This window comes from Sander lucioperca, chromosome 16 (assembly GCF_008315115.2).
Source record: "Sander lucioperca isolate FBNREF2018 chromosome 16, SLUC_FBN_1.2, whole genome shotgun sequence".
Taxonomy (NCBI): domain Eukaryota; kingdom Metazoa; phylum Chordata; class Actinopteri; order Perciformes; family Percidae; genus Sander; species Sander lucioperca.
In genome coordinates this window covers 14704820-14728704 of record NC_050188.1, presented here as the reverse complement: position 1 = coordinate 14728704, position 23885 = coordinate 14704820, and the positions used below count along the sequence as shown (strand labels likewise).

Sequence of the window (23885 nt, the reverse complement as noted above, 5' to 3'; positions counted from 1 at the left end):
ATAATGCGTTGTTACATAACGCTGCATTGTTACATAACGCTGCATTGTTACATAATGCGTTGTTACATAATGCGTTGTTACATAACGCTGCATTGTTACATAATGCATTGTTACATAACGCTGCATTGTTACATAATGCATTGTTACATAATGCGTTGTTACATAATGCGTTTACATAATGCGTTGTTACATAACGCTGCATTGTTACATAATGCGTTGTTACATAATGCATTGTTACATGATGCTGCATTGTTACATAATGCTGCATTGTTACATAATGCGTTGTTACTTAATGCATTGTTACAGAATGCATTGTTACAGAATGCATTGTTACAGAATGCATTGTTACTTAATGCATTGTTACTTAATGCATTGTTACATAATGCATTGTTACATAACGCTGCATTGTTACATAACGCGTTGTTACAGAATGCATTGTTACATAATGCATTGTTACATAACGCTGCATTGTTACATAATGCGTTGTTACATAATGCATTGTTACATAATGCATTGTTACATAATGCATTGTTACATAATGCGTTGTTACAGAATGCATTGTTACATTATGCATTGTTACATAACGCTGCATTGTTACATAATGCGTTGTTACATAATGCGTTGTTACATAATGCGTTGTTACATTATGCGTTGTTACATAATGCGTTGTTACATAACGCTGCATTTTTACATAATGCGTTGTTACATAATGCGTTGTTACATAACGCTGCATTGTTACATAATGCGTTGTTACATAATGCGTTGTTACATAATGCGTTGTTACATAACGCTGCATTGTTACATAACGCTGCGTTGTTACATAATGCGTTGTTACATGATGCGTTATTACATGATGCGTTATTACTGAATGCATTGTTACATAATGCTGCGTTGTTACAGACCATTTTTTGTCTGGTACATTTGTGTTCATATTTTCTGTGTTTCTGTCTTTTTCGTCTTTAGCTGAAGAGAAGTTTATGTGTAAGACTCCGGCCGTATCCGACATTGTTATTCTGGTGGACGGCTCCTGGAGTATCGGCCGCATCAACTTCAGGCTCGTCCGGACGTTCCTGGAGAATCTGGTCAAGGCTTTCTCTGTAGAGTTCGACAAAACCAGGATTGGTGAGGGAGGTTTTGATTTCTGGGTTTCAGGCGTTTCATTGAAGAAACTACCCCAAAGTTTTCAAAGATTCCAAATACATGTTTACAGACTGTGTCTGTCTGTCTGTCTGTCATTCATTGCTTGTGTGTGTGTGTGTGTGTGTGTGTGTGTGTGTGTGTGCAGGCCTGGCTCAGTACAGCGGAGACCCCCGGATCGAGTGGCATCTCAACGCTCACACCACCAAAGAGGCTGTGATGGAGGCTGTGAAGAACCTGCCGTATAAAGGCGGAAACACACTGACGGGTACGATATGCTACCAGCCAAAACCCCAAGCCTCCCTCTGGGTATTACGGTCTACCATACTCATCACAGATAACGCTCTGGCGGTTGACTTGGCCCAAAGCCAATCCTCTAGCTTATTAAATTCATTTCAGTGCAAATTATTTCGACTCAGTGTTGAAAAGTTGGTGACCTGTGACTCGGTGATAAGAGCCGACTTTGAGTCATCAGGTAAATCATTTGGGACCACAACACAGCACGCAACTTAACAGCAGCTCCATTGATATTCAAGAAGTATGAAAGGAAATTAGAGCTGCGAAGATGAATCGATTGGTTTTCAACTATTAAAGTGCTCATATTATGCTCAGTTTCAGGTTCATAATTGTATTTAGAGGTTATATCAGAATAGGTTTACATGGTTTAGTTTTCAAAAAACACCATATTTTGTTGTACTGCACATTGCTGCAGCTCCTCTTTTCACCCTGTGTGTTGAGCTCTCTGTTTTAGCTACAGAGTGAGACCTCTCACTGCTGTAACATCTTTGTTGGGAGTCACACATGCTCAGTAGTTAGGTAAGGACTACTAGCCAGTCAGAAGCAGAGTATGAGGGCGTGCCCTGACAGTACCTAGGTAAGGACTACTAGCCAGTCAGAAGCAGAGTATGAGGGCGTGCCCTGACAGTACCTAGGTAAGGACTACTAGCCAGTCAGAAGCAGAGTATGAGGGTGTGCCCTGACAGTACCTAGGTAAGGACTACTAGCCAGTCAGAAACAGAGTATGAGGGCGTGCCCTGACAGTACCTAGGTAAGGACTACTAGCCAGTCAGAAGCAGAGTATGAGGGCATGTCCTGACAGTACCTAGGTAAGGACTACTAGCCAGTCAGAAACAGAGTATGAGGGCGTGACCTAACAGTACCTAGGTAAGGACTACTAGCCAGTCAGAAGCAGAGTATGAGGGCCCTGACAGTACCTAGGTAAGGACTACTAGCCAGTCAGAAGCAGAGTATGAGGGCCCTGACAGTACCTAGGTAAGGACTACTAGCCAGTCAGAAGCAGAGTATGAGGGCGTGCCCTGACAGTACCTAGGTAAGGACTACTAGCCAGTCAGAAGCAGAGTATGAGGGCGTGCCCTGACAGTACCTAGGTAAGGACTACTAGCCAGTCAGAAACAGAGTATGAGGGCGTGACCTAACAGTACCTAGGTAAGGACTACTAGCCAGTCAGAAGCAGAGTATGAGGGCCCTGACAGTACCTAGGTAAGGACTACTAGCCAGTCAGAAGCAGAGTATGAGGGCGTGCCCTGACAGTACCTAGGTAAGGACTACTAGCCAGTCAGAAGCAGAGTATGAGGGCGTGCCCTGACAGTACCTAGGTAAGGACTACTAGCCAGTCAGAAACAGAGTATGAGGGCGTGACCTAACAGTACCTAGGTAAGGACTACTAGCCAGTCAGAAGCAGAGTATGAGGGCCCTGACAGTACCTAGGTAAGGACTACTAGCCAGTCAGAAGCAGAGTATGAGGGCCCTGACAGTACCTAGGTAAGGACTACTAGCCAGTCAGAAGCAGAGTATGAGGGCGTGCCCTGACAGTACCTAGGTAAGGACTACTAGCCAGTCAGAAGCAGAGTATGAGGGCGTGCCATGCTAGCAGCTAGGTGAGCATTATAACATGTGTTCCAAAGTGACCACGTTTGTCTCTGAAGTAAAGGCTGGACTACAATAGAGCTGTTTGGAGCAGTTTGTGAACAGCGTTTTCTGTTGGAGATGGTAAGTCCCTTTGGGGTGGACTTTGGGCTTTTTCACTTTGTAAACCTATAACATGCACAAAAAAGATATATAACACAATAAAAGGAAAGGGAAAAGCATAATATGAGCACTTTAAATTAATCAGCAACTATTTTGATAATGGATCAATTTGAGTCGTTTTTTATGAAAAAAAAAGTTAAATTTCTCTGATTCTCGTCTGTGACAGTAAGCTGAATATCTTTGAGTTAAGGACAAACAAGACATTTGAGGACATCATCTTGGGCTTTTTGGGAAACACTGATCGTCATTTTCTGACATTTTAGAGACCTAACAGCTAATCGATGAACTAACTTGTTAAAACCCTTGTGGTGTCTTCCCGTCGACCGTGCAACGTTTTGTTTTTCTGGGTCGAATTTTCTAGATTTTGTTCTTCTTTTTCTGCACTTTTTCTCGACCTTTTTGCTGATTTCATTCCAATTATTATGTCACTTTCTTTCCAATTGTTTTTGTCACTTTATTAGCGTTTTAATTATGTTTTTGTCAATTTTTTTAACAAGTTTTTTGTCGGTTTTTCTGATGTTTTCCCCCCACTTTTTTCCATTTTTTTTTTGTCCCCTTTGGCGATGTTTTTCATGTCTTTTTTGGTGACTTTTTCCGATTTGTTCGGTCACTTTTTAAAGCCGATTTTTTTTCCCCTGCATTTTTGTAGCTTTTTCCAAAAAAAAATTCAATGTTCTTTTGTCATAGTTCTGATATAGAAAGTTTTTGTAAACAGGTCAAATTTGACCCGAGGACAACATGAGAGTTAAAAAAGCCACAACTCTAGCTGCTTTGCCACTTTGTATTGGCTGAAGCCAAACTGCCAGAGTTACTGCGTAGTCGTGTGTTGGTCAACGAGCTGAATTAATGCTGAAATACCCAGCGGGGTTTAAAACAGTCATAGAGTATCAGTAGTGTCATTAATGGAGCCAACAGAAGTCAGCTGCTCATTATGTTCACACACTAATTAGACTAAACGCTTGTCGAGCTATTAACAACCGTTAAAAGCCCTCGTGTTTATTAAGTCTTTGAGCCAAGTCGTTTCAGCCGTCCTCACTACGCCTCAGAGGTTAAGAGTTAAGGCACGTGTCAAACTCAAGGCCCGCAGGCCAAATCCGGCCCCTCGCAGATTTTGATCCGGCCCGCATTTCAGTTTAGTTTCACAATAAATGTTGGCACACATAGGTTTTTGTTGCTTTTCTGAAGTTTTTGTCACTTTTGCGGACGCTCATTTCAATGTTTTTGGCACTTTTTTAGAGTTTTTGGTGCTTTTTCTAGCACTTTTTTCCCGATGTTTTAATCACTTTTTCGGAAAATTTTTTGCCAGTTTTTTGGCGCTTTTTCCGATGTTTTTTTTCCCGATGCTTTCGCGACCTTTTTTTTTTTTTTTTTTTTTTTTTCTAAGATTGCTAAGGAGGTTTTTTCCGACTTTTTTAGGACTTTATGTCAACCAAACTGTAAGTAAGTGAGAAGACTTTATAAGACATACGATAATACGGTCAAAGATATTTGACTTTTCTCTTAAATAAAACCATTTCAATAAACTAAACATCTGGCCCTGGATGTGATTCTCATTTTCTAGTGTGGCCCTCACTGAAGTTAAGTTTGACACCGCTGAGTTAAGGCAATCATACTGTCAGCCAGGGCTTAACTTACTATCACAACGTCTCATTACAACGCGGCGTAAGTGGCTGCAATTTTCTGCTGACAGTCATTTTGTACAATACACGTCACTTTGTCCAACAAATCATGAATTTAGCATGTCAAAACAAGGATATGTAAAATGTCACGTTTCCCAGGCTACTGCATGTTTAACGTCATAGCTTTTTTTTTCTATTTTGCATTTTCCTTTTTTTAATGATTTTGATATTCTATCTCCCAGGGTTCAACAATAAGGGTTGCCCGATGGCCCGGGGCAAGTAAAACGCCACATGGGGCAAGTTAATATAACAACCCACTTGCCTGTCGGGCGTCATCGTATCATGAATGACGTTATCGTTCTCTTGGCCCATGTCGGAGAACGCTTGTTGAGTGATTTGATTTGAATGTGCCGTTGGCCAATCAAGAGTTGAGTTGGTGCTAGTGACATTTTTTACGAATTATTTTTTTCCCAGGTTTTTAATGCTTTTTTGACATATTTTTCAAAAATACAAGTTTTTGCATTTTATTTTCATTACTTCTTTGAGACCTTTTGACTTTATTTCAACTATATTTTTTTTAACTTTTTTGACGTTTTTTTTCTAAAGTTTGACAATTTTTTCCAATGTTTATTTTATTTTTTTTTTACTTTTTTGACGCGCTTTTTATGACCAACTTTTTTTCTTCTTTTTTTATTTAAGTTTGACATTTTCTTTCTTTACGTTTTTAACTTTTTTAACAGTACTTTTTAACTTTTTTTAGATTTTTTTTCTTGAATTTTTTGGATTTTTATAGGGGCCAGTAAAAATTGACTTTGGGCAAGTAGAATTTTTTGTCACTTGCCAGACTGGACAAGTAAAAAAAAAAAAAAAACTTAACGTTGAACCCTGTCTCCGCTTTGGGATTTCTTTCTGCTAGCTTAAAAAAAAAAAAGCTCTTTTTAAAGCTAAATGTTTTTAAGTCCCTGATTTTGGGAGATATGAGATTTTCACCTTTATCTTTCTTTTTAAATTATGGTTTGTGTTTGTGTTTTTTTCTGCACGCACATAATATGTCACACATTTTCATTTCAACCAAGGCTGCCAACTTTAACCCTGCTCAAAGAAACAACACAAAGTGCTTTTAAAACTTTGAAATAAGCAATCACCAAGTACATCAAGTCTTCAAATTAGCTTAAAAGACCAAAAACTAAACATTACCCAAATGCCAGTTATACAAGACCATGACTGCTGGTTTTCATTGGGTTGTAGCGAGGGGTTTAAAGTGGATTTTGGTCATTAATTGTGACGTATCGTCTGTGTCACATTGTATTCACCGTTCTCCTGTCTTTGTGTCTGAGCAGGTCTGGCTCTGACCTTCATCCTGGAGAACAGCTTCAAACCGGAGTCTGGATCCAGGCCCGGCGTTCCCAAGATAGGAATCCTCATCACTGACGGGAAGTCCCAGGACGATGTGATACCCCCAGCGCAGAGCCTGAGGGAGGCTGGGATAGAACTGTTTGCCATTGGTACGCCGCGCCTACGCTAACGCCGGAAACACACCCGCGTGCGGAAGCGCCGCAAAGCACTGTTAAGCGCCGTGGAGCGGAGCTATTTTCATTTTGTCGCCCATGTTCCATCCAATCTCTCCGTTCATACGTTCAGCCGAGAGCGAATGGGTCAAGCCAGGCAGGTAATCACATACAGGAAGGCCACAGTGCAGTTGGATACTTTGCAAAATAAAACAAATTTCAAAATAAAACACCCAGTTTCATGATGATTTTGGCTGTCTTGACTTCTCAACTGCCAATTTTTACGACGTTTTTTTGCTGCTTTTTTCCGCGCTGTTTTCAATGTTGCCAAAGTTGCAAAAGTTGCCACTTTTTCAGACGTTTTTGGGCCCTTTTTTCCGATGTTCTTTTCTCTTAAATAAAACCATGTCAATAAACTAAACATTTGGCCCTTGATGTAATTCTCATTTTCCAGTGTGGCCTGTAGTGAAGTTAAGTTGGACACCGCTGTACTAGACCACGTTTACATTATTTTTCTCATACTGTCTGTTTGTACTCGTAAACGTTTTCTCTGTTTCAGCGCCTGTCATTTTAAGGTCACTCTTTACAATATGGGACCTTTAAGTCTAAAAGGAAAGATTGAAGAGGGAGCACATCATTATAATAATAATAATAATAACTTTCATAATAATAATAATAACTTAATCTCTAAAGTCAATAGTTTACAAAGTGCTTTGACAGAAGAAATAAAAGCACATCATTGTAATAGTGAAAATAGAAGATGGGACAGCTTAAAAGGACAGAACACATTAATAAATTAAATCAAATGTAAACGCGTGATAGACGCATCACATAACAGAACAGAAGAGGAGATTTCAAAGAAGTCACTGATTCGGAAAGCCTTACATTTCAGAGTTTGAGAAATCTTAATTAAAGAGCGTATGCATTCATCCACTTCTTGCATCATCGAAAACTTCAAACACCTTTCCTGTAACCACTTCCTGTCAGTCTGATCCCTCTCTCTCTCCTGCTCTCCCTTTCTCTCTCTCTTCTTATTCCTCTCTCTCTTCTTCTTCCTCTCTCTCTCTCTCTCTCTCTCTCTCTCTCTCTCTCTCTCTCTCCTTCTCACCCTCTCTCCCTCTGTCTCCCTTTCTCTCTCCTCTCTCTCTCTCTCTTTCTCCCTCCTCACCCTCTCTCTCCCTTTCTCTCTCCCTCTGTCTCTCTCCCCTCCCTCCCTCCCTCTGTCTCCCTTTCTCTCCTCTCTCTTTCTCTCTCCTTCTCACCCTCTCTCCCTTTCTCTCTCGCTTGCTCTCCCTCTATATCTCTCTCTCTCTCTCTCTCTCCCTCTCTCTCCCGCTCCCTCTCTCTCTCCCTCCTTCTCTCTCTCCCTCCGTCTGTCTCCTCTCTCTCTCTCTCTCTCTCTCTCTCTCTCTCTCTCTCTCTCTCTCTCTCTCTCTCTCTCTCTCCCTCCCTCCCTCCCTCCCTCCCTCCCTCCAGGTGTGAAGAACGCCGACGAGAACGAGCTGAAGGCCATCGCCTCTCCGCCGGAGGAAACCCACGTCTACAACGTGGCCGACTTCAGCGTGATGAGCGACATCGTGGACGGCCTCACCAAGACCGTCTGTGAACGCGTGGAGCAGCTCGACAAGCAGCTCCGAGGTCCATATCAGCCGAGAGTTCCCACTGCGATTACTTGTTGATGCCGTTTGTTCAGTAGGACTCGGGCACAGCGCATCTCACTCACATACGTGAAGAGGGTTCAGGAGACGACGTTGACTTAGACAGGAGCATTTAATGGAATCCCGATTGAGGAGAATTTAGGATTACACAGTGCCGTGTGGCTGCCATCCCAACTCTCTACAGTTCCTGTCTTCCTGTCGTTGTATTTAAACTCATGCTGGAGGCGTTAATGTTAGCTGAACCTCTTTAAAGTCAACAAAGATTTTGCAGGCGCCGTAAACACAGATGCTAAAGCCAAGTTCAGCCTCTCTCTCTCTCTCTCTCTCTCTCTCTCTCTCTCTCTCTCTGTCTCTGGGAAGTATGCAAAAGTGTGTCCGGCCCACCGACCTCCAAAAGGAGACGGTCCTGAACCAAAACCTTCCCTTATCATGCAGCTGTCTAGATTCACTGAATCTATGGAGGCATAGAGTTGAAGTTCTCCTCTGCCTGGAAAGGTTATGAGGTTCCGTTGTTATGTGGGACACTGACCTGAATGAGACCTGGGCTACCACTGTCTCAACAGGAGATCCCCAAGCAATACAAACACAGTCCCGTCTAGCATGTAGCGACCTCATCTTATTTAGAAGAACCGTCACCTTGATGAAACATGCATACACACACACGCTGCTTAAAATAGCAGGTAAAGATGTTACGGTTTGGCAAGTTTTAAAGTTGGCACATAAAATGTGATTATTTGTGAGCAGTGTGTTTTTTTTGTTAGCTTGCACAGCATTATTTACGTACATCCATCATGGAATAGGTGCAGCATGTGCATGCTACTTTCTCCAGGGGGAGGACAACCCGCCCGCCCGCCCACGGCTGTGGAGGCGCCGCGCGACCTAGTGACATCTGAGGTCACGGCTCGGAGTTTCCGGGTGAGGTGGACCCACGCGCCGGGCCAGGTGGAGAAATACCGCGTGGTCTACTACCCAGCCAGCGGAGGAAAGCCGGAGGAAAAGGTACAGGGGCGGAGTGAGGGGGGCGGAGCTTCTGGGTCTCCAGCCCAGAATGTTTTCTCCAATGCCCTGAATCTTTGAGGGTTTTAAAATCAAAAACGTCGACAAAGTTGACAAAAACGCTGAAAAATAGCCACAAAAAAACTCAAAGAAGGCAACAAAAACATTAAACATTTTCTAAAAAAAAAACTTGGAAAAAGGAGACAAGAACGTAAAAATTGCCCAAAAAAAACCCCTCAGACTGTGAAATGTTTTTCTCAAAGAAAGCGACAAAAACGTTGGAAAAATTGTCCAAAAAAACCTTGAAAAAGGAAACAAGAACTCTGAAAAAATTTCCAAAAAAACACCAGAAACGTCGGAAAAAAAGTCCAAAAAACCTTGAAAAAGGTGGCAAAAACTCTGAAAAAATTTCCAAAACACCCCTCAGAGACTTCGAAAACATTTTCCAAAAATACCCTCATAAAAAGTCAACAAACGCGTCGGAAACATTTTCCAAAAAAAGGAGGACAAAAGGAGACAGCAACTCCTTGAAAAAGGAAACAAAAACTTCAGAAAAAGCCCAGTTTTGATTATTGGAGGGGTTGTAACCTGTAAATTACGCCTATGCCTACGCATACACGCAGTGCTGTAATTTTCCGAGTTGATATTTGTGTTTATTCAGTTCCCTCTCATTTTCATCCAGTTTCTCTTTGATGTTTATTACAATTTGCAGCTGGAACGGCCCAGTTTCCCCACAAGGAGAAACTGAGGTTTCATCAAAGTTAATCTGATCTAGTTCCACTGGATTTAAATCTCTTTGGAGACGAGCTGAATGCCTGCAGCAACATGCGGCGCAGTACGAGGTTCCCTAATAAACAGAAGCTGGGTAATGTACACAGTGCTGCTGTCTGTTTCTAAGTGACTAAGAGCACAGAATCCAAGCTAATTAAAGTCTTTTTTTAGCAAATATTAATGAAACCCCAAAAAAACCTTGAAAAAGGAGACAAGAACTCTAAAAAATTGCCAAAAAACCCTCAGAAAAGTTGAAATTTTTTTTCAAAAAACCCTCCAAAACAAACGAAAAAGTCGACAAAAACACTGAAAAATAGCCACAAAGAAACCCTCAAAGAAAGCGAGAAAATCGTCGAAAAAAAACTTGAAAAAGGAGACGAGAACTCTAAAAAAAAATTGCCAAAAAAACCTCAGAAACGTTGAAATTTTTTTTCAAAAAAACTGTCCAAAAAAGTGTAATGTCTAAAGAAACTCAAATTCTAAAGGCCTTAAAGTCTTGAATTTGACTTTGACCTGCAGAAACCCTCATAACATTGAATAGTGTCCAAAAAAAACCTTGAAAAAGGAGACCAGCACAATTTGCCAAAAAAAAAAAAACCCTCAGAAACGTCGAAAAAAATGTCCAAAGAAACCTTGAAAAAGTCGACAAAAACGCTGAAAAATAGCCACAAAAAAACCCCTCAAAGAAGGCAACAAGAAGTCGAATTCTTTTTCCAAAAAAACCTTGGAAAAATGAGACAAGCACTCTGAAATTTTTTTCAAAAAAACCCTAAGAGAAGGAGACAAGAACTCTGGAAAAAAAATGCCCAAAAAACCCTGACTAAAGAAATCTTCTACAACGTGGCCGACTTCAGCGTGATGAGCGACATCGTGGACGGCCTCACCAAGACCGTCTGTGAACGCGTGGAGCAGCTCGACAAGCAGCTCCGAGGTCCATATCAGCCGAGAGTTCCCACTGCGATTACTTGTTGATGCCGTTTGTTCAGTAGGACTCGGGCACAGCGCATCTCACTCACATACGTGAAGAGGGTTCAGGAGACGACGTTGACTTAGACAGGAGCATTTAATGGAATCCCGATTGAGGAGAATTTAGGATTACACAGTGCCGTGTGGCTGCCATCCCAACTCTCTACAGTTCCTGTCTTCCTGTCGTTGTATTTAAACTCATGCTGGAGGCGTTAATGTTAGCTGAAAAAAAGTCGACAAAAACGCTGAAAAATAGCCACAAAAAAACCCCTCAAAGAAGGCAACAAGAAGTCGAATTCTTTTTCCAAAAAAACCTTGGAAAAATGAGACAAGCACTCTGAAATTTTTTTCAAAAAAACCCTAAGAGAAGGAGACAAGAACTCTGGAAAAAAAATGCCCAAAAAACCCTGACTAAAGAAATCTTAGTAGACTAAGACCAAAACGATAGATTAGTAGACTAATGGACTCAGACAGAGCGGCCCTCGTTGCGTCCAGGCTAACGCCCGTGTGGGATCTTTCTTTCAGGTGGTCCAGGGGACGGAGAACAGTGTGGAGCTCACCTACCTGAACTCTCTGACGGAGTACCAGGTGGCCGTTTTCGCCGTCTATCACAGCTCCGCCAGCGAGGCTCTGCGAGGAAGTGCTACCACACGTAAGTTTAGAAGTTTATACGGATACAATGAAGACACGGGGCTGTGGGCTATGAAGGAAAATTTCCCAGTTCTCGGTGTTTTCACTATTGATTTAACTTTTTCACAGTTTTTTTTAATTTCAATAATTGCAAAATCTTTCCAAAAGTCAACGTGTAATCGAGTAACATGTAACTACTGTTATTTTTTTTTTCAACCTGGACCCTATGTGACCCTAGTGACTGATGGGAACAACAATCTTTGGAAGTTACCCACAATATGATTTTGATTCGATTCAGTTCAGCGACTATTAAACCCATTAAACACAATCAGTTCCATTTATATATACTGTATATTTACCAAAAGCAACTAAATTATGATTTGACAATGTTATGACTCTTTCATTAAGCTCTACCAGACACCTGAATTAAAAACAAACTATTCTTTTCAATCAAAAGAATAATATAAAGTGGGAATTTCTAAATAAAGGCGTATCTTTAAGATGACGACACGCATCGATATTTTCACTTTGTATCGATAATATTGTATCGTGAAGGATTGAATCGATATATGGATCCAGATCGATGTATCGTTACACCCCCTACAACAGTCTAGGGCTGTCGGAACGAATTCCGAAAGTCGAATATAATTGAATAGTAAAAAAATCAATACTATTCGAATGCTGAAATTACTAGTCGAATGTAATTTTTTTATTTTTATAAATAGGTTGGCTAACTTTAGCTAATCTCCCTCTTCTCATGTCACGTCTGATGAACAATAAGTTACGGGAGGGAGAAACACACGGCATTGTGAGCTAACGTTACGTAACCGAGTAAAGTTTTTGTATTTTTTGTATTTTTTTTTTTTTTTTTTTTGGTTTGTTTGTTTTGTCAATGTATATGTCACCATTATGCGTACCTTTTTAATGTATAGTGAATGAGTGCTGTATGACTGCCGGCTGTCTCTATGTTAGTCCTATGTTACCTGCCTAGGGACTGCAGATGAAAAGTAGTTATTTTTACTAATTCTGGCATATTTACATGGTGTTTTTATAGAACAGTGTTCATAAATATGCATGGTCCCTATCAAATAAACCAATAAAATAAAAATAAAAAATAAAGTTAGTACAAGGGGGAGTGACAGGCTGCGGCTGGAAATCGGAAAAAGGACGGGAAATAGTTTTAACATGACTTTAAAATCGACATCCACCGAGCCAAAATGCTTATGTTATCATTAGTTAGCTCGTTCTGGTTTCTTAACTGCGTCGCGAGTTTTGGAGCTTAGTTTGGGAGCTTCATGGAGACAGCTCAAGTTTATGTTAGCTGCCCTACGGCTGTCAGTTATAGCTTCGACTTCATATATTGGTACTATAGAGGAAGACTGACAGCTCTACCGTACAGCAGACCACCCTGAATTTGGGTCATGAAAGCGGCTCCATTATGCATGGGTGTCCTGATCCTCCACGTCTGACAGGACGCCTGTGGAGAGCTCTAATTCTGGTCGTGTTGCCCGAGGCATTCGTCCTGAGCTCTGAAACACTGAACCGCAGCCTGGCAGGATTCTCCCGCCGCTCGCTGATGAATGACGGGGAACCTCCCCTCCCCCCCGTCCGTCATCGGAGGATGAATGCTAACCTGCGAGTCGACCTTGTTCCAAAGTTAATGGGGTTTGGCTGCCGCAGCTGTTGGAGCTGGACTGTCTTTCTAAGACCAGGGGTCTTCAACATCTTATGCGCCAAGGATCCTTAACTGAGAGAGGAAGCAGGGACCCCCTACTACATATTTTATAAAAGTAAAGTAAAGTTGCGTATTTAACTGTGCCTACAATAAAAGCCTAAAGCCTTTATACTTACCTTTTTAATGCATAGAAAACTAAGCTATGAAAGGAAGCAAGAAATGGAACGTCACACCAAATATTGATAGATTTTGGGGTGTGGTCTTTTGTGTGTGTAATGTGGTCATTGTTGTTTTCTTTGGGGTCATTTGGTGTCTCTTTGTAGTCAGTTTGTGTCTCTTTGTGGTACGTTTGTGTCTCTTTTTCACATCACTTTGGACCGTTATTATCACCATTTCTGTGTCTGAAACATTGGAAAAGCTGGAGCACATAATCAATAAATAACCCACAAAAAGCTCAAAGACGAAACTTGCTAAAGAAGTCCATTTACAGTCATTAGATCTGAGAAAAGTCTTTTAGTCTTTGGCTTATAGGTGCTGCGCCTAAACCTTACAGTGCCGGGGAAAACCCTGTATAATCAGTTAATATATATTTTAAAGGAAGTTGGTTCGGAGTAATTTCACCCTAGGGTCCTTTGCATCATGACCTCGAGCCAAACAGAAGCTTTTTTCCCTTGGTCTAACATTGGTCGAGTTAGCGCTATCAGCCGGATGTAGGGCCTGCACTAAGCCATTCGTAAGCACATACAGCACTTACTTTTAAAAATAAGTTACATTAATACATATTTTTGTTGTATCTGTTTTCGGTGTTGTAGTTTGTAGACGGTCCCTAAGCACTGCCGGTAGCGGTAGCAGCAGAGAGTAGAAGCCATCAGGCAAGTCTTATTTAAAAAAACTCCTGGTGTACTTACCAACTTTCCAATGCCTCGTTTTATAAGTACAGAACCTATTTGTACTACTGTAGAAGTTTGGTACCATTCCGGGCATTATTAATGGGGTAATTCACAAGATACAAACGTGGATCCATTAACGCCTGCACTAAGCCATTCGGCTAACTCGACCAATGTTAGACCAAGGGAAAAAATCTTCTGGGAGGAGGGTGTTTGGCTCGAGGTCATGGTGCAAAGGACCCTGGGGTGAAATTACTCCGAACCATCCCTTTAATATCAACCTTACGTGTTAAGTTGTTTGAGAGAAGTCTTACGTTTGCTCTTTGTGTGCCGCGTTTGTGTCCCGCAGTGGCCCTGCCGATGGTGAACGACCTGGAGTTGTTTGACATCACTCACAGCACCATGAGGGTCCGCTGGAAGATCGCCGCCGGGGCTTCTGGGTACATGATCCTGTACGCCCCGCTGACGGAGGGAGACCCTGCAGACGAGAAGGAGGTAAGATAGTATAGTTTTTTTTACTGTCTTGGACAAACGAACAGTATCTGCTGTTTAGAGAATTCAACACAACATAGTGCATACATCAATCATGTAGGTCATTCATTGTTTTTACGAATATCTGTAGGCAAGCAACGATATTAAGGCACCATTAGTGCGCTGGTTTCTAGTTGGAACAGTTTGATAAATTGTCCTTCGAGGAGCGAACAATCTGAACATCTACGCAACACGAATGTGGATGTTTTTGGATATTGCGCAAAGAAGGGTTCGAGTTGAAGAAAGCCTCTCAGAACAGAGTCGTTGTGGATGTGGGATCAGAAGCACCAGTTATATTTTGCAGTCTGACAGTCATACAGGATTGAGTTCTGAGGCGTTTGCATAACAAGCTTTTGGGAATTTATTTTTTTAGCCACCTCTGACGGAGTGTCTGTCCTTCTGAAGCTACATCCACTTACTTACTCCTCTTCATCCCCTATGGGACGTAAGGCTTCAATGAGCACTCTCCATCTGTTCCAGCTCTCGTGTCACAGTTCTGTGGTTTTGGGCCTCCCAGGTTTTCTTTTGCCAGGTGGTGTCCATCTTAAGGCGACTTTTGTGATGCGGTCCTGCTCCATCCTCAACACGTGTCCCAGCCATCTCAGGCGTCTGTGCGTAATCTCCTTGGCGATGCTCCGGCTTCCGGTTTTCTTGTACAGCTACATCCACACTTATATGTTTTCATTTTTAAAGGGCGTTTTGAAACAAACAATCTCTGTCCACACAAGCGTTTAGACACCGTTTCAGAACTCAACTCCGTTTATATTAACACGTCTGAAAAGAAATATCGAATAACCATTCACACACACTGGGCGTGTGTGTGTGTGTGTGCGCCGGTGTAAACAGAAAGCAGCTTGTCAGACATTACTCTACGGTTAAAAAAAATCCTGGATGTATAAGTCGAAGATACTTTGGAGAAAGAACAACAATGGTGAAAGGAAGGACAGGGTTTTATTAGCTTGCAGCGACGACGCGGTGGAACTGTTACTAAAAGGGATGTAAGCTACCAAGCCGATAAAACTGACTGATGTGCGTCCTCGTTTCCACGTCTGTTGGTGTCCGTCCACACTACAAAGCAACCCCGGAGTTTTCAAACCAAAATGGGATCAGCAGTGTTTCCAAACGTCTCCGTTTAAGAGGCTCGGAAACGCCGGAGTTGTGTGGACGCGAGTCGTAAACGTAGCAAAAGATATTCATTTTTAAACCAAAACATATTAGTGTGAATGTAGCCTTAATCGCAGAGCTTGAACTGGCAAACTCCTAGCCTCACTTTTCTCCTTTCCTTTGCTGCAGGTTGTTAGTTTTTGGTGTCTTTGGCCTGATGGGTGAGCGTTATAGGAACTGTCAGAGCACACGCAGACTTCTACTTAATATAACTGACTTTCCTAGACGCCTTTGTATTTGTAATTTAGACGCCTTTGTATTTGTAATTGAGATGCTTCAAAGTAAAAGTCTGCCTTGATGTGTTGTTTGTGCTATTTTTTCCCTGCATTCTCTATATCGAGCACGTAAGCCTTTATACCCTCAATAATGCTCAGTGAGGGAGAGAGGTGAGAGGATGGAAGGAAAATGGAAAAAAACTAAGGGCGCTTTCACACCTGAGCTGTTTGGTCCATTTAAACTGAACCCTGGAGCATTAGCTTCTGGTCCACTTGAAAACGGAGGCCTTCGGCTACTTTTACACTGCTACGATTTGGTTTAAAAAGGAATGTCTTCTGCTACGTTTCCCCCTCTCATTCCCCCCTGCTCTGGCGTTTCCCTCCTCTCATTCCCCCTGCTCTGGCGTTTCCCTCCTCTCATTCCCCCTGCTCTGGCGTTTCCCTCCTCTCATTCCCCCTGCTCTGGTGTTTCCCTCCTCTCATTCCCCCTGCTCTGGCCTTTCCTCCTCTCATTCCCCCTGCTCTGGCGTTTCCTCCTCTCATTCCCCCTGCTCGGGCGTTTCCCTCCTCTCATTCCCATTCAGTTTAAACTGAGATTAGTTCTTCTACTGAAGCTAAAAACACTTGTGTGTGCACGGAGATCGATTTTGGCTCAAAAATCTGCCTAAAAACCACAACGTAGCGGTGTAAATGTAGCCTCGGTTTGCTTCCAAGTGAACTAAAGTTCGGTTCACTTTAGGCGAGAATGCGATCCGACCCAAAAACAGCCTGCAATTTCAGACTTGCACACAATTTATAGACTTGTATGCGATTTAAGGGATGATAGCATTCAGATCCATAAGCTGTTCGTAGCACACATCGCTCATCGTCTGTGTGACTTCATCAGTCCGTGTGACATCATCAGTCTGTGTGACATCATCATCTCTCTCCTTCACTCGCTGTCAGCTGCTCACATTGTTTGTCTTCTTGTAAAATATTAGAAACACTAAAAGCAAAACCAGAAACCCAAGACGTTATAAATTTGGTGTTGCTCTATTATTTCTAAGGCCAGTGTCGGCGAGTTTGACTTGGATATTCTGTCCAATAAACAAGTCACCGCCTGGTCCGTGTGACATTTGTTTACAATGTTTGGTGCGTTTGTGAAGTGAAGTCAATGAAGTCTACCACACTATAGGTGTGAAAGTGCCCTGAGAAAGATGAAAAGCCATTGGTGGAGCGGTAAAATTGATTGAGTTATTTGATAGCCAATAAGCAAAAACATCATCTGGTGTAAAAGTCAAATAATAAAAGAGAAAAACAGTTGAGCCACAGCTTCTCAAGGCTGCATAGTAAACAGCATGAGTAACCTTTTAGCCTCTCTATGGTGCACGATCCCTCCCAAAAAAAAAAAAACCGATCCACTTGAGCAGTGAAGGAAGATTAGACGGACGAGTTAGCGGAGCAGCGATGTGAAGGGCACAGCCAGTCGTCTGCATCCCTATCCCATTAGACCTCATTACGCCTGCCGTCACGTTCCTCTTCAGGCAGAAAGCAATACAAACAATAAAGGAAGGAATTCAGATTCGGGATGGATGTGTTCCAGTGGTGGGGATGAGTCTGGCTCTAAGGGACCACTGTCCGAGCCCAGGCTCGGCTGGCTCGTGTGGCGTCCACTGGTGGGCCATGTGGAGACTCATCTAGGCCAAGGAAAGAGTCCAATCCAATCCAGTTTGACTTAGAAAAGTGCTTTCATCCAGTTCAGAGGAGCAACAGTGGGAGCCAATCAGCCAACAGACTGAACCCAAGAGAGAGAACACACAAATTCAAAGATGTGAACACAGCAACAGGGAGATGTTAGTGTTTTGGCTAAAATTGGCTTTGAATACCCGTGTCCCTAAAACAGATTTTCCTGCCAACAACAAAGTGTGTGTGACAGAATGACCTTCCTGTCACAGAGGAAATGCGTGTCCTCAAGCCAACGCATAATTTACAAAGATAGTACACATAAATGAAGGTCTCGGTATCTAATTTAACTCCTGACATTGTGTCAGTGGAAGTTTTGATAGTCGTTTGTTACTGAGGTACGTTATTAGGGTTAGGTACCGAAACCAGGCAACTGGCACCTACAAACGACCGGTATATACCGGGCCGAATGACAACGCTTCTACCAAGATCTAATAATGCTTGTGATCGTTCAGGAACCGGTGTAGAAGTCACGGTATTGGTATCGGTACCAGTATCGGACATTTTTTAACGATACCCAGCCCTAGCGAGTGTTGAGCAGTTGCGAGCGCGTAGCGAGGCTCGAGCTCGAGCTTGTGGCAGTCCCGTGCACGCGGAGCAGAAATGTCCCTTCGTGAGGATGGTTTCCCGTTTGCGGATAGCGTTCTGCGCACTCATTTCGCGTGCACCTGCCTGGTTTTTATGTGCGCAAGATGAATTGAACCCCAAACTTCTGTAACCGACAGAGATGCAGGTATCTTGAATCGTCTTTGATATTAAAGATGATTTCTCCGATGCTAAAGTCATGCTGTTTTCAGTCTGCGGTCTGAAAACCGTATTTAGACCATCATGGGGCATTTAAACTCTCCACTGAAACCAGACTATTACAAACCCTTTTAGTTCAATTTGGTGGCAGCAAGCCACCTTTGATTGTGTGTTTGTTTCTGCATATGATGAAGGCTCACCAGCACCAGGGCCAAGCCAACATTCAGCCAATCTGTTAGATTGCAAAACATCCACAGTACAAGAAAGTGAAACTGGGCCAAAAATAGAAAATCTACTCCAATGAAAAGGGAACCTGCTGATGTTTTTTTTTCCCAGTAGTTGTTCTGGCATTTTTATCTTTGCTATCTTATTTTATCTTATTTTTCATCTTATTTATTATTTCAAGTACATTTATTGTATTTTCTGTATGTGTGCGAGTGAGTATGTTTGTTTAACCTGCTGCTTTAACAGAGAAATTTCCTATTTTGGGATTAATAGTCTATCTATCTATCTATCTATCTATCTATCTATGGGATTAATAATGTCTGTCTGTCCGTCTGTCTGTCTGTCTACATATCTATCTATCTACGGGATTAATAATGTCTGTCTGTCTATCTGTCCCTCCGTCCGTCCGTCCGTCTGTCTATCTGTCCATCTGTCTGTCTATCTATCCATCTATCCATCTATCCATCTATCTGTCTATCCATATATCTATCTATCTATCTGCGACAGAGCAACTCTGGAACATGGATGGCTTCATGTCTTTTTTTGAGTCAGTACCCAGATCCCTAGCTGTCTAAAATTCTGCATCAGTTAGGAAGCATGACTCTTAAAATTTGGCAGTACATCTAATATCTCGGGCTCCAAAAGGAACCCAATTTATTCATGGATGGAGCCGACAAGAAGAGCAGATGGACAAACATTTGTCAGTGCCTCCATTCTGCCAGATTTGTTTTTTTTTTTAACATCCGTTTTGTGTTTGGCAGAAGGTGACAGATGCTAAAGTTCTGGGTTTGTGGTCATTGTGTGTTAGCAGCTGTGTTATATAGTGGAGTTAATCATCCAGAACCAACCTCTGATCTGGCATTAGACGCTGACCAGTTAGAAATCCTTCTTACATCTGCATTAAAAAACTTCAACGTACAATATGTCATTTTTCCACATTAAAATGTCTAAAAACGATAAGATCTATGTTATAAATGTTGAGTTGTGTACTCACATTATCCCAAATATTCCAACCCAGAGAAATGTGTCATTTATTCAAGGTAACGGTCTGTTAAAGTTGATCGCCTGTCGATGGCGTCATACTTTATTATATATTGACATTTTTCACCATTTTCTGACACTTTATAGACCAAACAACTGATCCATTCATCCAGAAAGTAATTGTTAGTTGCAGCCCTAATGTAGTTTTGAGGTCCCACCTGCTAAAAGCAAGAGGAAAAGAGCCCAGCCACATTCAGAAATCATCTTATGTAATCACAGCGTGCTTCTCTGCCTGTCTGGACAGGACTGTGGATCGATGGAGGGTTAGATGGTGTGATAGATAAATGGACAGATGCAGGAGAGACAAGATAAGATTGTGGAGAGAGAAAGACACTGCATCCTCCTTCTGCTAAAGGCACATACGTGTGTGTGTGTGTGTGTGTGTGTGTGTGTGTGTGTGTGTGTTTTGGTTTCAAGTGTATTGCCTTTGGTGTTTCCTCGCTTATGATGGCGTTTCCTGAGCTCGGTTCAGCTCGGTTTTGTTGATTGAGGGGTGGGTGGGTGAATGGGGCTGGGGGGATATTGTGTTATGTGTATGTGTGTGGGGGGGGGACGAATGCTATATAAATAAAGTGTGTGTGTGTGTTCAGGTGAAGGTGGAGGACTCTGTGAACGAGGTGGAGCTAGAGGGATTGACTCCGGCCACAGAGTACACAGTGACGGTTTACGCCTTATACGGAGAGGAGGCCAGCGACCCCATGACCAGCCAGCAGACCACATGTGAGACACACACACACACGCACGCACGCACGCACGCACGCACACACGCACGCACACACGCACGCACGCACGCACGCACACACACACACACACACACACACACACACACACACACACACACACACTGCTGAGATGATCCGTCAGTTAACTGATAAATCCATCAACAGAACATAAATAACGTATTCCCTCAAATGAAAGTACAACGCCTGCAAATGGTCAAAACAGTTCCAAAAATGAAAAGTACATTCAAAATGGCCGAGTTCCTGTTGCAATTAGGTTATGGGTCCAAGAGGCTTTTTTTGTAAGTCTGGACATGATACAGATGCCTACCAAATGTCATACGTATAGGTGGAACTCACTGCAGAGGCTACTTCTTTGAAAATTTGTACGGGGGCGCTATTGAGCCAATTCATCACACCACAGACCGCGTGCAAGTTCATAGGTCGACGCTTTGGTGAAGCAGCAGCCTCTCAAAAACTCACGAAAAGCTTTTAAACTGACCTTTGTCGATCTGAAAAAAATACAGATTCAGCCACTGCACGGCCTATTTCTCGCTTCAAAAGGTTTTCAGAAACACTATTTCTTACTATCTCTTACTTTACACTATTTTCGTAAAGTAAGAGATCGTATTCTGAACAAGCCCGCCATTATGGCCTGTGAAATCCGGGAGCCCCACATGTAGCGTTCGTCCAATCAGGTGCCGCCATCGTGGTTGTAGGAGGGTGTAGCCTGCTTTCTTTGCTCGTCAGCGGGCAGTCGGGAAGCGGGGCGGTCCCTGCCGAGAACAAAGCGTATATGGGCACTGCGTGTATCTTTCCTCCACCAGACAGCAGCAGTAGCGTCTCTCCTTTTTTCCGCCACGTTAACATATGTGCGCCAGAAAGTGCTCTCTCTTCCTATTGGTCAGTGTCAAGGAACACGTCGTAGAACATGTCCCACTAGGCGGAAAAGGCAAAAGTAATCTGACATGCTAGACTTTCTGCGTCGTGGTCGTGAAGCGTCCCAGACTTTACATCGCCGATCTTTGATGATGTCACACTACAAGAGGTAAAGACACACGTTTGTCGGTCCCGACCCTCATAATCGGGCGCGACTTTGAACGTTTGTCTGTCAGGTCAAAATCGGGCTGAATTTGTGTAGGCATTAGTCATGAGTCAAATTGGTTCTCACAGAGATAGAAGTACAAAGTCACACACACTCTCTCTCTCTTACGGTAAATTTGAATATAACTGGGAAACCATCAATCAGCTTTACTGACTGTTGATGAAATTCAGTTTCATTAAATTTCTGACAGATTTTACGACCCTCTGGGCTCAGCACTCTGCACATTATTTGAATTACCATAGTGCATTTAGATTTACTCTCAGCTGTGTGATGCTCCGTAGGAAAGACACCACACATCTCCCAAAAGTTTACGTTTGGGAGCACTTTTTTTTTTTTTTTAGAAACCTCACTGTGAAGTTAAGGCAGTTTTTTTTAAAGATCTGGAGTGTCATTGAACCCGAGGAAGAGGAAGCAGCTGATTCCTCTCATCAGCGCTCACGCTCTTCAAAGTTCTTCTAATCAGTCACATCGGCTGCTGCAGTTCATTTGCAAAAGTGTTTGCCAGCAGTTACGCGGCTTTCCAAGGACAGCTGCAGCATCTTCAAGTTACGTCCCGGCGCCTTTTCAGCCCCGACAAATCAGGCAACCAGCGGTGCCAAAATCCAGCGGTGGAAGAATTATTCAGATCCTATTACTGCAGTAAAAGTACTAATACCAGACTGTAAAATTACTCTTACAAGTATAAGTCCGGTATCACTTTACTTGAAGGTATCGACATAATCGTGACATGACACTGTCATAAATATGACATGACACTGTCATGAACGTGTGATAAACGTTGGAACAAGTCCTAAACGTTTATGACTTCTGTCATTAAGTGTCATTCGGTTTTTGTCATGACAAGTTGACCTTGTTTGGTTGTCTTGATTATGACAACTTGACATTAATCAAAGTGACATTACCAGAAGTTGTCTTGGTCATGACAAGTTGACATTCAATTTCTTTGGAGTGTCCTTATTAAGACAACTTGACATTAACTAGGATTACCAAACAATGTCTTTTTCATGACAACTTGACATAATGTCATCCTGTTTAATGTCAAGTTGTCTTAATAAGGACACTCCAAAGAAATTGAATGTCAACTTGTCATGACAAAGACATCCCGAACAATGTCAACTTGTCATGACAAAAACCGAATGACACTTAATGACAGAAGTCATAAACGTTTATGACTTGTTTATAAAGTTGATGACACGTTCATGACACGTTCATGAACGTGTCATGAACGTGTCATCAATCTTACGAATCATAGTTATGACAGTGTCAAGTCACGTTTATGTCGATACCTTAAAGTAACGTGTTACCAAAAGTCCTGCATTGAAAATGTTCCTTAAGTTGTGTGTTTAACGGTCTAATCATCTCAGCTGGACTTGTAGACCGTCATATTGTTGGCTAGTTTCATTCATAATAAAACATCAGATTTTATGAACTACGTGTGTTCTGCGTGCAGGAATCTTAACGTGTAAAGTAACTAGTAACTAAAGCTGTAACAGATGAATGTAGTGGAGTAAAAAGTACAATATTTCTCTCTGAAATGTAGCGGAGTAGAAGTAGAAAGTGGCATGAAAAGAAAAGACTCAAGGAAAGTACAAGTACCTCAAACATTTGGACTTGAGTAAATATACTTAGTTACATTCCACCCCTGCCAAAATGCCTGCTGTGGCGCTAGCCACCTTGTGCTATATTTTGCGCCTCACTTTCATTTTCTACGAGTTCTGCAGTTCTGTGTTCCTCCCCTCCCTGCCTCCCCCGTTTTCCCCACCGTGCCCACTAATTAACGTTTTATAAAGTCTCCTTTAAGGTCTGTGGCCTGCGGCTTTAAGCCAGGGCCTGTTTTTGTCTTTTATTATGTGTTTAGGGCTTTTGAATGCAGGGCAGATAAGGACGCCGGCGGCTGTCTGAGGGAGACTGCGACGGCTGTTTTTTGGGGCGAGTTGAGGTCTCTCTTAAATTACTTTTCATTTCCTTCATCTCTGCAAGCAGGGCTTCACGCCTCCGTTCTGACATCGCTAGTGCGTTCAATCATCGATTATTTTAAGTGTTTATTTCTGCTAATGTGTATTTAATCTTTCGTTCGTTAAGTGCTAGAAAATATCCACATGAATTGCTCCTGACAGTCAAATCTGCTTTTGCAGTGATTACGCTAAGAGAGTGAAGAAGGGGGTGCCTGATGGTTTTTATTTTATCAGCATTAGGACATTTATTGAAAACTAAATTGTTTTTAGTTTATGTTTGTGGTTGTCTGCGCTGCACTGATCCTCAGCCGGTGGTCCCAATGTTTTCCCCCGTTTCTTGTTTTCTGACATGCGGGAAATTTCTATGTCTAATGTGCTCTTCACTCAGCGTGTTTGTTCATAACGACTCCCCCCGTCTCTCTGCCTTCAGACGCCCCTCGTCCCTCATTTCATCCATTTATTCAACTGTTGTTTGTTTTCTGTCATTGTTGAGACAGAATGAGCTTTAATGATGGCCGCGGTGAAAAGAGGCCACCACAGCTGCATAGAGAAGGACCTCGGCACAAAA

At 42.4% G+C, this 23885-nt stretch overlaps 1 protein-coding gene across 1 annotated transcript in view; it reads left to right on the top strand.

Annotated features, from left to right (window-relative positions):
• The window catches only part of LOC116059779 (collagen alpha-1(XIV) chain-like), a 252849-nt gene that overhangs the window by 78411 nt on the left and 150553 nt on the right, over nt 1-23885 (top strand). The window contains exons 7-14 of the mRNA XM_035993029.1: nt 964-1122; nt 1286-1405; nt 6146-6310; nt 7790-7951; nt 8801-8970; nt 11230-11356; nt 14246-14391; nt 20129-20258. Of these exons, the coding sequence (XP_035848922.1) occupies nt 964-1122; nt 1286-1405; nt 6146-6310; nt 7790-7951; nt 8801-8970; nt 11230-11356; nt 14246-14391; nt 20129-20258 (1179 nt within the window). The remainder of the gene's footprint in view (nt 1-963; nt 1123-1285; nt 1406-6145; nt 6311-7789; nt 7952-8800; nt 8971-11229; nt 11357-14245; nt 14392-20128; nt 20259-23885) is intronic.